General features: G+C 39.6%; 2 protein-coding genes across 2 annotated transcripts; one reads left to right on the top strand and one right to left on the bottom strand.

Annotated features, from left to right (window-relative positions):
* Window positions 1-2,589: 2,589 nt before the first annotated feature.
* On the bottom strand, window positions 2,590-6,051 carry LOC121367825 (tripartite motif-containing protein 3-like). Its single transcript, XM_041492213.1, has one exon. The coding sequence runs from the start codon at window positions 5,306-5,308 to the stop codon at window positions 3,140-3,142; it is 2,169 nt and encodes a 722-aa protein (XP_041348147.1). The 5' UTR covers window positions 5,309-6,051; the 3' UTR covers window positions 2,590-3,139.
* A 2,029-nt stretch (window positions 6,052-8,080) lies between these two features.
* LOC121389621 (E3 ubiquitin-protein ligase TRIM32-like) lies at window positions 8,081-12,730 on the top strand. The gene is made up of 2 exons (XM_041521265.1): window positions 8,081-8,185; window positions 10,059-12,730. The coding sequence occupies exon 2, from the start codon at window positions 10,072-10,074 to the stop codon at window positions 12,205-12,207; it is 2,136 nt and encodes a 711-aa protein (XP_041377199.1). The 5' UTR covers window positions 8,081-8,185; window positions 10,059-10,071; the 3' UTR covers window positions 12,208-12,730.
* The last annotated feature ends 1,249 nt before the right edge of the window (window positions 12,731-13,979 follow it).

Genomic DNA, 13,979 nt, shown 5'->3' with positions numbered 1-13,979 from the left:
CACGCCTGTCTTGGACACAACCTCTGCCTTCCCCAGTGAGTTATGTCCAGTTAAAGTTTTTGTTTAACGACACCACTAGAGCACATTGATTTATTGCTCATCGGCTATTGGATGTCAAACATCTGGGCCCGTGCTTATAAAACTTAATGTCTAGACTTTAATACAGTCCAGACTTTAACGTAATGCTATTTGAATGGCGTTGCCATGACGTTAAAGTCTGGACTTTAAGGTTTATAAGCACGGGGCCTGATCTAACGTTATCTCAACATTGGGTGTTAGTAGATTTGATGTGAACTTAACCACCGTCTCTGGTCAGGTAAGTAGTGTACTCACTCAGTCTTCGTTGTGTTCATACACAATCCGAGTTTTTCAGTAAATTTGCAAGTGCATTTTTAACGCTTGGCAGACCATATTTGGTATAAGTTCCTTCGACACTCTTGCGGTTAAACTGCGTCGACTTAATTAAATTTGTTTCGAATAGAGGTTGGAGACTGACATTTATTCTGAATACGTTGAGGCTTGTTGAGCGTTGTCAGTTTAGTGGCCAGTAAAAAACTATTTCTTAAAGGGACACACCCTAGTTACGGCTAGTTGTTAACCATTACGGCGTTGTTTTTCGCTATTAAACCCATTTTTTCACAAATAAAATTGCACTTTACTTACAGTTTATTATTTAGAATATACATTTCCATTCACCTGAAGTGTTTTTTGGTAATCCTGGTAATCCTGGTGTTTGTAATACCACAAAATGCATTTTTCGTATTTCTGAAAAACGGACGCACGTTTGAGAAAAAAAACGTTCAGCAGACAAGGTCTAATCTATTTTTAGACGGGATATTTCCATTTCAATGTCACAGACGTTGGTATACCACGTGACCGTTATCATTTTGGTTCGGTTTGTTTTCTCGTGCACGGTTCGCGCAATCAACATCCGATTTGTTGTTGTTCATTTGTGAGATTTTTCTTCACAGTTCGTGAACATTTTCAGTAACAATAAAGTTCAGACAAGTAAGTATCTCAATACAAAACGTTACAAACCCTTAAAACCAATAATTTTGCTACGTCCTACGATATCTGGAGAGGGGATACAACCAGGACAGAACAGTTGGAACATGTCCAGGAGAGGTGAAAAGAACGCACCCCAAGTTTGTGAAATTTGTCGTGACGTAGGCATTGTTGTGCTTCGAGCGACATCTACCGGTGACATCAGAATACAAACTTTCAAAATTATTTCAAGCAATTGGGACATGGGGATTCCCATGGTATTTATCGATATAAAACCTGCTTTTTTACTCTATTTGATAAAAACGTGATCTAAGTGTGTTACAGGTTTGTAGATTAATAAATTATAATTTATTTTCGCTGGATGGAACTAGGGTGTGCAGCTTTAAATTACTGATACGATTATTTCATACAATAAAACTAAGCATACGAAATAAATATTTGCATTTATTCAGGCAACACAAAATCCGCACCCATCCTGGTATATATTAAAGTAATAAAAGTAGTATGCTTTATATATATATATTATATCTATTATTGTTCAATGTATATAGTAATATAGATCTTGTTGGTCATTAGAAGTTTGAAATCATATACAACTGAACCGTGGCGTAAGAGTGTAGTCGCACCCTAGGGGATGCAAATTCGGTAATACCGGGAAGGACGGGATTTAGCTCTGTCGGTTGAGTGCTCGCTTGCGTCGCAGAATCGAACCACCTCTCATTCCAACCAGTGCCCCACAACTGGTCAAAGGCCGTGGTATGTGCTTTCCTGTCTGTGGGAAAGTGAATATAAAAGATCCCTTGCTGTATTAGAAAAAAAAAATGTAGCTGGTTTCCACCGATAACTGAGTCAGAATTACCGGATGTTTGACATCCAATAGCCGATTATTAATTAATCAATTACAATGTGCTTTAACAAAATTTAAAATCCAGTTGACCGTTTCTACTGCGTTTCATAGACGAAGTAATCATTATATGCTGTGTTTGGTAGGAGTGGCGTATGTCCGGCCATCTTCGCAAGCCAAAGTACCATTCCGTAAACGTAAACATGCATTTCGTACGACATTCAGGAGTTATACGGAATGGTACCTTGGTTTGCAAACATGATGTCAGGCAGCTAAGAATTTCTCTCTGTTCCTAGAGTAATTTACTAAATAAACAGTAATTTACTAAATTTTAAGTGTCATTAAACAAACATTCCGTTCTTCCAGTCCTATAGTAGACAGGGTTGTCATGTAAGGTTACTCGAGGTTAAGAGTTAGTTTTGTTTAACGACACCTCTAGAGCACATTAATTAACTATCGGCTACTAGATGTCACACAATTGATGATTCTGGTACGTAGACTTCAGAGAAAACCAGCTACATTCTTCTAGCAAGAGATCTGTTGTAGGCACTTTCCTACAGGAAGAAAGCATCCAATAGATCCTCAGAAGAGTTTCGATCGTACATGACCCAAGGATAAATACAGGTGACATTAGTGTTGGTAGTTGGGGATGCGGGGCTTAATAGATATTGATAATTTAAACAGTCACAAACTAAAGGGATTCAAACTGATTAATTGTAAATAAATTAAGAAAAACTAAATTAATATTTGCGTTTCTTTTGTTGTTAGTATAATATATAATACAGAAATGAAGGTTAGGTCTTAAAAAAGGTGTAGTTAGCATATTCAGTTATATAATACATACATACATACATATGCATACATCAATACATACATACATACATACATACATACATACAAAGATGTGGTTGAAGCGTACAAAATCAAATACACGTTGCTGGAAAGCCGGAACACAAGTTTGGACAATTATTTGTTCATCCCTACACGAGCCAGACCAATGCAGATGTGCAGACTCCATAATGAATATGAACTGATCACGAATATCATTTCACGTGTTAATGATGTTTTGTTCGTGTTAGTGTGTGGTTAATAATCCACTTCAAACAGCTAAATTAAATTATAATGCATGTAATTAATTTTACACAAGCTAAAAATAACGCAACACGACTTGGTGTGTCTTCCGGTGCGTAATATAGTATCCAAATATTAGTGTGTGTTAGAACAAGATGAATTTTCCATTACGTAATGTTCCCGATTTTTGTTGTTATTTGTTGGCGAGAATTGATAATTTCAAACGTATAGTCTCAGCAAATCAAACACTTGAATTTCGCCTCCACCCGTAGCTCCGACCAGCACTTGGTGTTTTTTGCTGAACTTGGAGCTAGCTTTAACAACGGCGATCACTTTTGGAATCTGTGGCATTTTCAAGAAGAAAATACCTCGCTTTTGGCCGTTGTTTCCAGAAATGGAATGAATGGCTCTTCTTTTATGATCGGAAATTAGGATATTCCCGGCTTCATCGTGGGCGAGACCTGTTGGTTCGGTAAAGGGTTTCTCTGCATCAAAACCACTGTAAGTAAAGTTAACTTGATAGTCCTTGTTCAGAACGACTACTTCTTTGTTCGTCCAGTCACTGATTACAAGGCAGCCATCTGATGTTTTGTCGAGTGTTCGTGGGTATATTATGGATGGAAGATTCAATGTCATCAGGAGATTGCCTCTTGCATCGAGTAGGTCAACCTTAGGGTCACTGAATGGTCTGCAGGTTCCTGCAGCAAACTTGTTATCTTCCAGTAAGACAAGCGAGCAATAGCCAATGTCGGTACGAAGATACTCCGCCACGTCCATGCTTTGAGATTTGACGGCCACCATAATAATGTGGCGATAGCTAGGACAGGTTACGGCTATTTTGGAGTCTGAAACTTTTGTAATATCCCACGGTTCCATATTCTCTCCAAACTCGAGGCAAAACACAATATCACCATTCAACCTGACAAGCTTCAGCTTTTTATTCCACCGGTCAGCAAGAACAAATGTGTCCTCGTTCACCTGGCAAATGCCGACAAATTGTGGTACGCGGCGATCTTCTGTGGTAATACCATTGAAGGTACTGATTAGTCGCATATCCAATCCACAACTGTTACTTCTTGAGGAAGGGCGATTTCTTCCCGAACTGTTGCTTCGTCGGTTTCCGAAAGGTGGCGGAGGAACACGAAACGTGGGCAGTGAAACTGGGTATGGAATTGGTAGCGCTACTGTGTGGCCGCGATGGTCCAAAAAACCCCGAACCTGCTGACATGCATTTTCGTTCATCGACAGTCCTTCATCTGTCGGAGATCCTGGACTAGATGGCATAACCGTACAATCCGCACAGGTATCCAAATCTGTTTGAAAACACCTTCCAGACAATGCATTTGGTGAACTGCTTCCATGTGATAATTCGTTTTTACCGCTACTAGTTTCAATATGCCCAACAACAACTTTCTGAAGCAAGCTATCGACATTACTTTCGGAGACAAATCTTAACTGGATGCTCTTTTCTTTTAATTCCAACTGTTTAGCTACGTTCACATAGTTTGTAATTTCCTTCTCAACATTGTCTATGACACACAGCGATCCAATAGGCCCACTGTTCAACAAATTATCAAACAGCTTCTGAGTTCCTTCCAGCTTGTCCACAAGTGACTTGCATTCGTCAACTCCGTCAGATACATTTGCTTCCTCCGTGTGTGCAATCTCAGAAAGTGTCTTCAAGCATTCCCTCTCCTTGTCTAAAAGCAACTTTGTTACTTGGCTTTTTACAATTGCAAACCGTTCAGAAATTTCTGCAGTTAATTCCTCTTTTTTAAACTTCAAATCATTTGGTTTATTGGCAAATTGCTCCTGGGTTTTTCCGACCTGGCTGCTAAGTTCTTTAATTTTTTCCTTGAAGACGGTCAATCTTTTTTCTGCAATGTCCTTAGCCAGCGCCGGTGTAAGATGGTCATCACGACACTCGCGATGGTTGAGCGTTGATTCGCATTCTTCACACACGCCAACAGATCGTCTGCTGCAGTACTTCGTCATGCGAATACTCGAATGTCGAGAACAATATTCGTGTACAGCAGATTCCCTGTCAGCAGATCCCGTGTTACCAGACTCTCTTTGTGCATTCTTTTGAGAATCCAGATTTTCCAGAAGACTTATTATGAAGAAGTTGGATGGAAATGAATCCACCCAGTCTGCTAGTTTCCGAGGATCAGCGTTCGCGGGTCTTGCCGGCTTTCTGCATATTGGACATGGGAAAGTTGATCTCGGAACGGAGAGAATTCTACCGTCCCCGACTCTCCTGATGATGTGGTTGTGGAGACATTTTTTACAGAAGTTGTGAAGACACGGAAGCTGCTTTGGATCACTGAACGTTTCCAAGCATATACTACAGCTAAGAAATTCGTCATACAATCCCTGTAGCACCTCCATGACAGTTTTATATGACCGACTTGACAACTGGGTTCACGTTGACAGTATAAACACCGGTGTGTATAGCAAGAGGCGTGGTTTTTAACTTGCGAATGTGACAGGTATACGGAGATGATAATGTTTACACATGTTCAGTAATATCATTTGAACAAGTTATGAAGACAACACACGCGTGAACATATTAGCCTGCTTGGAAATATCCTTACGTCAATATACTCACTGAACACGTGAACAAGGCCTGTCGCCTAGTCTGCTCAGGCTACTGCTGCCCAGCTGACTTCACTGCACCGAATGTCTGGTGTTATCAAGTGACCCGACTGTCGCATATTTTCGAGGGAGTGTTCTTAACACAGCGACGTATGCTGTCAAATCAAATGATCGAAGCAGATGTCCATAGCTTCTTTGTCCACGCATGGTTCATTCCTTACTTCATTAACTGAAATATCCACTGAGTTCGTCATATTGTCGGTCGAAATTAAGCAAACAGTAGCTGACACATATAGAAAGTTGTCCTGACCTGAGACAGAGTCTATATATATATGACAAATAACACGGTTAATGTCAAAAACTATAATTCATGCGGCGTGTGGTTACACCATTCGGTAAACAGCCGCGAACTCCTTCCTGTTGCTTGTGAAACAGAGTGTCTGAATTAATTACTGCAGTGTATTGTTCGATCGATCAAGTCGAAGTTCTAACGTACGTAATTGCGCATGCGTTTGTCAAGACTGCCTAGTGAACCTGTCATTTATCTTGAATGTCATTTAACATGCAAATATGTCAGGTACAATGCAAACAAGGAAAGTGAAATGAAAAGTGCATTCAACTTTTCTATTCGATTTGACACAGCTGTTCAGTCTCAGCTGTACGGAGTATTTTTAAGTTCCACGGGATTTTTATGACTAATTTCTATTTCCCTTTGATACCATCTGTGCAGTGCAAAGACATTAATTTAATATACGACTGGTATATAAAAGGCTGTGGTATGTGTTATCTTGTCTGTGGGATGGTGCATATAAAAAATCCCTTGCTACTAATGCATTCTAAATAAAATTAGCTCCACTGGTTAGCTAATTTTAATCAGATTGGCTACTAATGTAGCGGGTTTCCTCTCTATGACTGTGTCAAAATGACCATATGTTTGACATCCAATAGCCGATAATTAATAAATCAATGTGTTCTATAAAATAATATTGCTTGTCTATGAACTATTGAAAGAAAATCTAGAACGTGATATAAAGACTCGTACCACACGATGATACCTTTTCCACCTACTCCAGAATATAATGCCACAGATATTATGAATAGGCAGTCACTTATTTTAATCTTTAAACACGGTTACGTGTAACCGGCCTCGGTTGTTAGTGGTTAAGCCATCTGACATAAAGCTGATAGGTACTGGGTTCGCATCCCAGTACCGGCTCCCACCCCAAGTTTTAACGACAGTAGCAGCAATGGGTCTTTTATATGCACTTTCTCACAGGCAGGACAGCACATAACACGGCCTTTGTCGCAGAGCACTGATCGGGTCCACTGAGATGGTTCGACCCAAGTAAAAATGATAGATATTCGTGCAGAAATCACCCGGTTCCCACCCACCCCACCTACAAAAATAAGATCCTGAACAAGTATGGACCCAAGCACCTTAGGCAAGCGCTCTCTAACCTTACAATACCTCTCTCTCTCTCTCTCTCTCTCTCTCTCTCTCTCTCTCTCTCTCTCTCTCTCTCTCTCTCTCTCTCTCTCTCTCTCTCTCTCTCTCTCTCTCTCTCTCTCTCTCTCTCACTGTCCACCAACAATTATAATTAATGTAGTATATTGACCGAATTTTGCATTGGTTCATTTCAACTTATTTTCGTGCTTATATCCAATATCAAAGATTAACGAAAACGGCCAGGACTATAAATATTAGATTTTTATGCTAATAGAAAACAGAAAACTTAACAATTTAATACCGTCGATGTTCTCTACTTAGAAGACGTCAATAACAAACAAACAAAAAACACACCTTTAATATCATAAACCAATAAAAAGTCTTCGACAGTATCAAAACCATTTGTACACTTAAAAAGCCCTCAATACAGGAAACTCGACAACTTTAATAAGCGACTCTTATTTTATACAGAAATTAAAATGATTTAAATGATACCATAGGCGTACGGTCTCCCATTTTTGTAGAGGGGGGGGGGGGGGGGGAGGCAGGCTGGCTTTTGCCCGAATTAAAACGAAAATGCCAGAATCTGGATAACAACATGTACATTTTGAGGGTAGAATGGTGGAAATCCATGGTAAAAATGTCTCAGGCTAGAACATTTCGCCTGAATATCTGTATCGTTTTGCCCGAATTTGAGGTTTTACTCCAGTACTAGCACTCCAGTTGCCCCCCCCCCCCCCCCCTCCACCTTGTCTCGTACGCTTATGAATGATACATTCTTAAAGCTATTACTTTGCCTATTTGCGTGCAATAAAATTATGAAGAGCCGTATCAGTAAAGACACTTTTTAAACCACTAATTATTAGGTCTAAGCTTCTTCGGTTTAGATAATGCATAATTATATAGGTTAGATAGTTATGAGTACCTATACCCTTTAAGGCGACATAAATAAATTAATTATATCATAATCGGAAAATACCACACACACACACACACACTACATTACATTACCAGTCATGCCACCAAAGATGTGACAGACTTCCTTTATAAAGTACCGAGTACTACCGACAACTACCGAGTCATCGAACTGGTGAAGGTCACGGTCATCTTCAGCTCAGGTAAATACGACCTGGGAGTACCTGTATTTCAATGGTGGTCTTTTAACTGTAAACACAGAAGAGAGAGAGCATTGTCTACATTTGGTCTCAAATCAACGACGACATGTATGTTATGATCATTATACTGACACAATTTAGAGGAAACAAACTAATTTTCTACATATTATTATATGTCATATGGTTTTGTATTGCAATTCCAAACCGTAGTAACATTAAGTAGTGTTTTGTCATGTCGACTCCAATATCGCGTCGATTTTTGAGCCGAACTTACAAAGCCTGTGTGTGTCTCATACGCGTTTAGCCCATTTTATACCTGTAACTGAAAATCTTTTAAAACACTCGTAAATTAGGCCCACTGTGTTACAGTGGTTTTATAAATTAGGACAGGTAGCCCACATCGCTGTTGAAATATTGTCAGGGGCGGACCCAGGGCGTGTTGGGAGTACACATTACCCCCCCCCCCCCCCCCGAATTCGAAGTGCCTGGGGAGAACCGATGTTTATTTGTTTTTAATATGGAGCATACTTAGAAAGATTGCCATATAATATATGTACATAAAATATATAATTATTTAGGTACATACCGCTTTTAAACGTTGCGCCCCCTGTCAATAATGTGGGTACCACATGTCAACGTTGCGTCCCTCCCTACAAAATTCTTGCATCCACCCTGCTTATTGTTAGCGAACCGTCCCTGTAATACTGTAAGTCACAGTTATCTGCAGCTCGGGGGTAAATACGACCAGTGAATATCGGTGACCAATATTATGCCCCGTCTTCTTCCTTTTCTTTCTTTCTTTCTTTCTTTCTTTCATCATTCTTTTTTATTTTTATTTTTATTTTTTTATTACTTTTTTTTTTTTTGTCACGGCCATCTGCATCTCAGTAAATCCGACTAACGAATACTATACCCCGTCTGGGATTTTCTTTCCTCTTGGTGATTTGTATAAAACACAAAAGTTTGTTGTTATGGAAGGAAAAAATATTTTATTTAACGACACACTCAACACATTTTATTTACGGTTATATGGCGTCGAACATATGGTTAAGGACCACACAGATTTTCAATTAGCAGCAAGCGATCTTTTATATGCACCATCCCACAGACAGTATAACACATACCACGGCCTTTGATATACCAGTCGTGGTGCACTGGTTGGAACGAGAAATACCCCAATGGGCCCACCGATGGGGATCGATCCCAGACTAACCGCGCATCAAGCGAACGCTTTACCACTGGACTACGTCCCGCCCCTTTGTTGTTATGTGCAGTTTGTGATTAAAGAACAAGAAAAAAGTCAAGATTGAAATAAAATACCAATAAATACCCATAGTGAAACATTAAATTAATATTTTGTCGATTAATTTCATGTACTATTGCATAGTGTGTTAATTATAGCAGTATGTGTGTGGGGGGGGGGGGGGAGGGTCAAATCCCCTCCCTGCTCAAACAAATTTTCTTTTTTCGGTTCAGCTTGACCCGACTTCCATATAAACTCGGTCGTCAGTCTAGACTGCGGCCTGCTAAAATTCCTGCGCGCCCAATTATAAACACCAGCAAAATAATCAGTAGAATTACCCCAATCGATCAAAAATAATACATTCTTCACTGTTGGTGAATATTGCTGTTTTATTTAAATCTTGACGAATGTTTTTTTCAAACTGCACGAATAAAAGGACAGTTTTATTATTTTTTTAAAACACTTTTATTTTTTTTACGTCTAAAAACAAGAAGAAGAAGAAACAAACAAAGAATAAAGAAAAAAAGTAATTTTAAAACCCTTACATTAGGCTGGGACTGTGTAATATTTTTGGGTCCATAGTTTATGATCATTTCATACTACAGTTATTTCGTAGCCTATCTTCTTCTTTTTTCACAATTTGGTACCATATTATTTGATTGTTTTACCAAGGTACGGCCCTGGTACACAAGTCCATTGTTTGATTTACACGACTGATGACGTTCCTTTTCTTTTCAGTTTTAATACTGTAATGGAACTGGCAGAAGACATATCTGATGAATATCTGACCTGCACGATCTGCTTTGAGCCATTTATCGATCCCAAACAGCTCCCATGTCTGCACACCTTCTGCAAGAGATGTCTCTCGAGTCACATCTCGTACAACGTCAGGGGGAGTGGACATTTACATTTCTCTTGTCCTGTATGCAGAAAAATCACCAAGCCAGCCAATCCGGATCCCAGAGAACTGGCAAACTGGGCAGACCAGTTCCCAAACAATTTCTTTATCATAAGTCTCAAAGACACTCTAGAGTCATATAATATTGAAGCAGGATCTATAGCTCGAGGTTCCACCTCAAAAGAAGGTGATGAACAGTGTCCAAAGCACGGCGGTATTGCGATGCATGCCTACTGTACAGAAGAAAAGGTTGGGGTGTGCTCGGAGTGCGAGTCAAAAGGGCACAGCACGTGTCAGCAGTATCATCTGAAGACGCCAGACGCGAAAACGAAAGCTGAAAATAGCCTAGGTGATTTAAAACGAAATATTAACACGTTGAAGGAGAGTGTTACTGATATCAAAGATGGCTTGAATGCGAAACCACGATTGTTGAGACTTCAAAAGGAAAAGCTCACTCTTGACATTTCAGAACATTTTACAGCGTTAAAGAAAATCGTAATAGAACAGTTGTTGCACAGGGAGTGTGAGACAATTGAAAAGCTTACAGAACTCGTGAAATCAGAGGAAGGTTCTAATGAAAGCCTGTCCAAGGAATGCGATTCTTTGTCTGGCTCTTTGGATAGGACTGTTAAACTGTTCGAGAAACTTTTGTCAAAGGGCTCAATCAATGCACTGTGCATGCTGGACAAAATCGCATCGCAAGTAGACGGATATAAACAAGTTATTAACAATCTAGAATCTGAAAGTAAAGATAACGCTTTCAGTTTTGTTCCAGAGAAGTCTGATCTTCAGGAGATGTTAGAAAAAGTGCACATCGGTGATATTAACGTGAATGACGATACTCTGGTTGTGAATTTGGGCAATAAGGAAAATAAAGAAAACAGCAATATCGACAGCAGTTCATCAGATTCGGAAGTGTTAGATTCGTGCACTCACAGCATTGAACCATCAGCTCCTCCCATCGAAGAAAAACCGAGTGGTTGGGAGGGATTTTTGCCCGAGTCTTTAAGTCATGATCTGCACCATCAAGCCGCTGAGGAATATTCACCATCTTCGTACGGACAACAATCCAGCATACTGGCAACCAGAGAACTCCAAATACCAACAGACGTACCGATGGACTTTTACATTTCTCACGAACATTCGTTTAGTGCAAATAGTTCTCATAATGAAAGAAGTGGTGGATGCGCTGACATGTCGGCAGTTTTTGAAGACCACGTAGCAGTGGTTGACCGATTTAACAAAACTCTGAAAATATTAGACATAATCAGAGGCAGAATTAAAATGCTTGTTAGTTTTGGCGAGCGAGAACCATGGGATATCACCTACATTCGTGATTCTTATCAGTTGGCAGTTACCTTCCCTGCAGATAAAAACATTTGCTTTTATGAAACTCAAGGCATTGCCCATGGACAGTGTCAGAGAATTGCATCGATTAAAACGCGTTATAGCTATATGTCTTTATCGGCTCTAAAAACCGGTCTGTTCGCTGCTGGAATTGGACAACCATATGGTCATCCTGATATCCACATCTTAGATCGTACAGGAACAGTTATCACAAATGTCGAAGCAAGGATAAAATACCCGCGTCATCTGCAGACGACGTCCAATGGAAAACTTGTCGTCTGCGACTGGACAAACAAGGAAGTGTTGCTTATTGATGATTCATACCAGGTGGAGACGCTTTATCGTGGAACATATTCCAACGAACTGAAAGACCCAACAGGAGTTGCCTGCGATTCCCAAGGATGGATATATATTTTGGATAGGAAAACCAGAACAATACATGTGTTAGATAGTAGATCTGGCAAATGTACTGGTGTTCTTTATGCTGAGAATGTTCCACAGCCACGTCTGCTCACCGTCGTTCAGACAAATCGCCGATTCTGCAGACGTGAAGAAGTACTTGCCGTGGTGGATTTTTCAAACATAATACATATATTTAAAATCACCGACAATCATGATTTTGACTATTTCAGTCAAGTGTGATAACAGCCTACACCATGTACAGCAGTAGCAGCAACAAAAACAAAGTCAAATACCTCAATAAGTTTGATAATACTGATAACAACACCTGAATGCCACTGTAACATAGAACCCCAAACTGCAGAGTGCATACTGAAAAGATGTCGAGCTTATGACTGTATAAGACAACATTCTGGCCACAACAAAGAACAATCGGAGAAAAAACATTTAGAATCAAAGATACCGGCTGCTGAATTGACGTTTGAGTTCGTCGAAGCAGTAAAACTTCCGATGTAAGATTCAATGAGCAATAAGAAACTGAACGAAGAAGAAGAAGATCCTTTAGAAATTCGAAATAATTAAAATTGAAAGTTGGTGTCAAAATACATGATGGATATCAAACATGTTTGTAAAGTATGAATAATGTACATTCTGGTGGGGCATATTTAGGCGATACGATTAATATGTAATTAAGAATTTTTTTTTTTTTTTTTACATTAAAATATTACCCAATGTATTAATTATTTAATAAACATATTACAGATTATAGTAATACTGGTTTATATTTTGTGCATGGTTGTGTCTTATCCTTTAAAATGTGTTTTTAATACACATGCAGAACTAATTTATTTATAGATTGAATAAGTGGAATCGGACTCTGTGGCTAGATCTTTGCTTGGGGTTCGATAAGGCTGACGTCACAGTACTGGCTCCATTTCAATTTATGTTTCGTGCTTATATCCAATTAAGGTTCAAGCACGCTGTCCTGGGCACACATCTCAGCTATCTGGGCAATGGGTTAGTTGTTAGTGGTTATTAAGAGAGAAAAGGTCTTACACCCTCCCATTGAGTCGTTAATGTCCGATTGCTTAACCACGACACCACCCAGGCCGGTTACTGGCTCCAACTCCACAGTGAATGTACATATCACTTGGATTATATTGACATTTTTCGTTTGCCCTAATCCTAAAACACTCATTCTAAACGTTAAATTTTGACCGGGACACGTAAGCCCAGTTTCAACAGTACGAACACATTTATAAAGAGTTCGTACTGTTCGAGTTAACAACATCATTGTGCAGCGTTGACAGGCCCTTTGTCCTTACATCGTGCAATTTTCACCTCGCCCACAAAAAAACTTGTATGTTAGCATAACAAATGCGCGCCTATACCATAATATTCGGTCAGAATTTAAAAGTCATTACACGCTCTTAAAATGTTCACATATTATTGAAATGTCGAAAAAAAAACGTCACGTTACGTTTGATCCATGGGCCATAAAGTAAATCGATGTAAGTCATTTGTTTTATTCATGCTTTGTATCCATTAACTGTACGGAATTTAAACTCTTCTATAACGTAAGAAAGAGAAAATTAGTTATGTTGCTTAAAATGACATTCATCATACACAATATATGTCATATATAGTAAATATCTTCGGTACTAAAACGGGGCGAGGCGTAGCCTAGTGGTACAGCGCTCGCTTGATGCGCGGTCGGTTTGGGATTGATCCCCGTCAGTGGGCCCATTGCGCTATTTCTCGCTCCAGCCAGTGCACCACGACTGGAACACCAAAGCCGTGGTATGTGCTATCCTGTCTATGGGATGGTTCATATAAAAGATCCCTTGCTGCTAATCGAAAAGAGTGGCCCATGACGTGGCGACAGCGGGTTTCCTCTCTCAATGTCTGTGTGGTCCTTAACCATATGTCTGACGCCGTATAGCCGTAAACAGAATGTGTTGGTTACGTCGTTAAATAAAACATTTCCTTCCTTTTTTTAAAATACAATGACACTA

Source organism: Gigantopelta aegis, chromosome 3 (assembly GCF_016097555.1).
Source record: "Gigantopelta aegis isolate Gae_Host chromosome 3, Gae_host_genome, whole genome shotgun sequence".
Classification (NCBI taxonomy): domain Eukaryota; kingdom Metazoa; phylum Mollusca; class Gastropoda; order Neomphalida; family Peltospiridae; genus Gigantopelta; species Gigantopelta aegis.
This window is presented reverse-complemented; position numbering and strand designations above follow the sequence as displayed.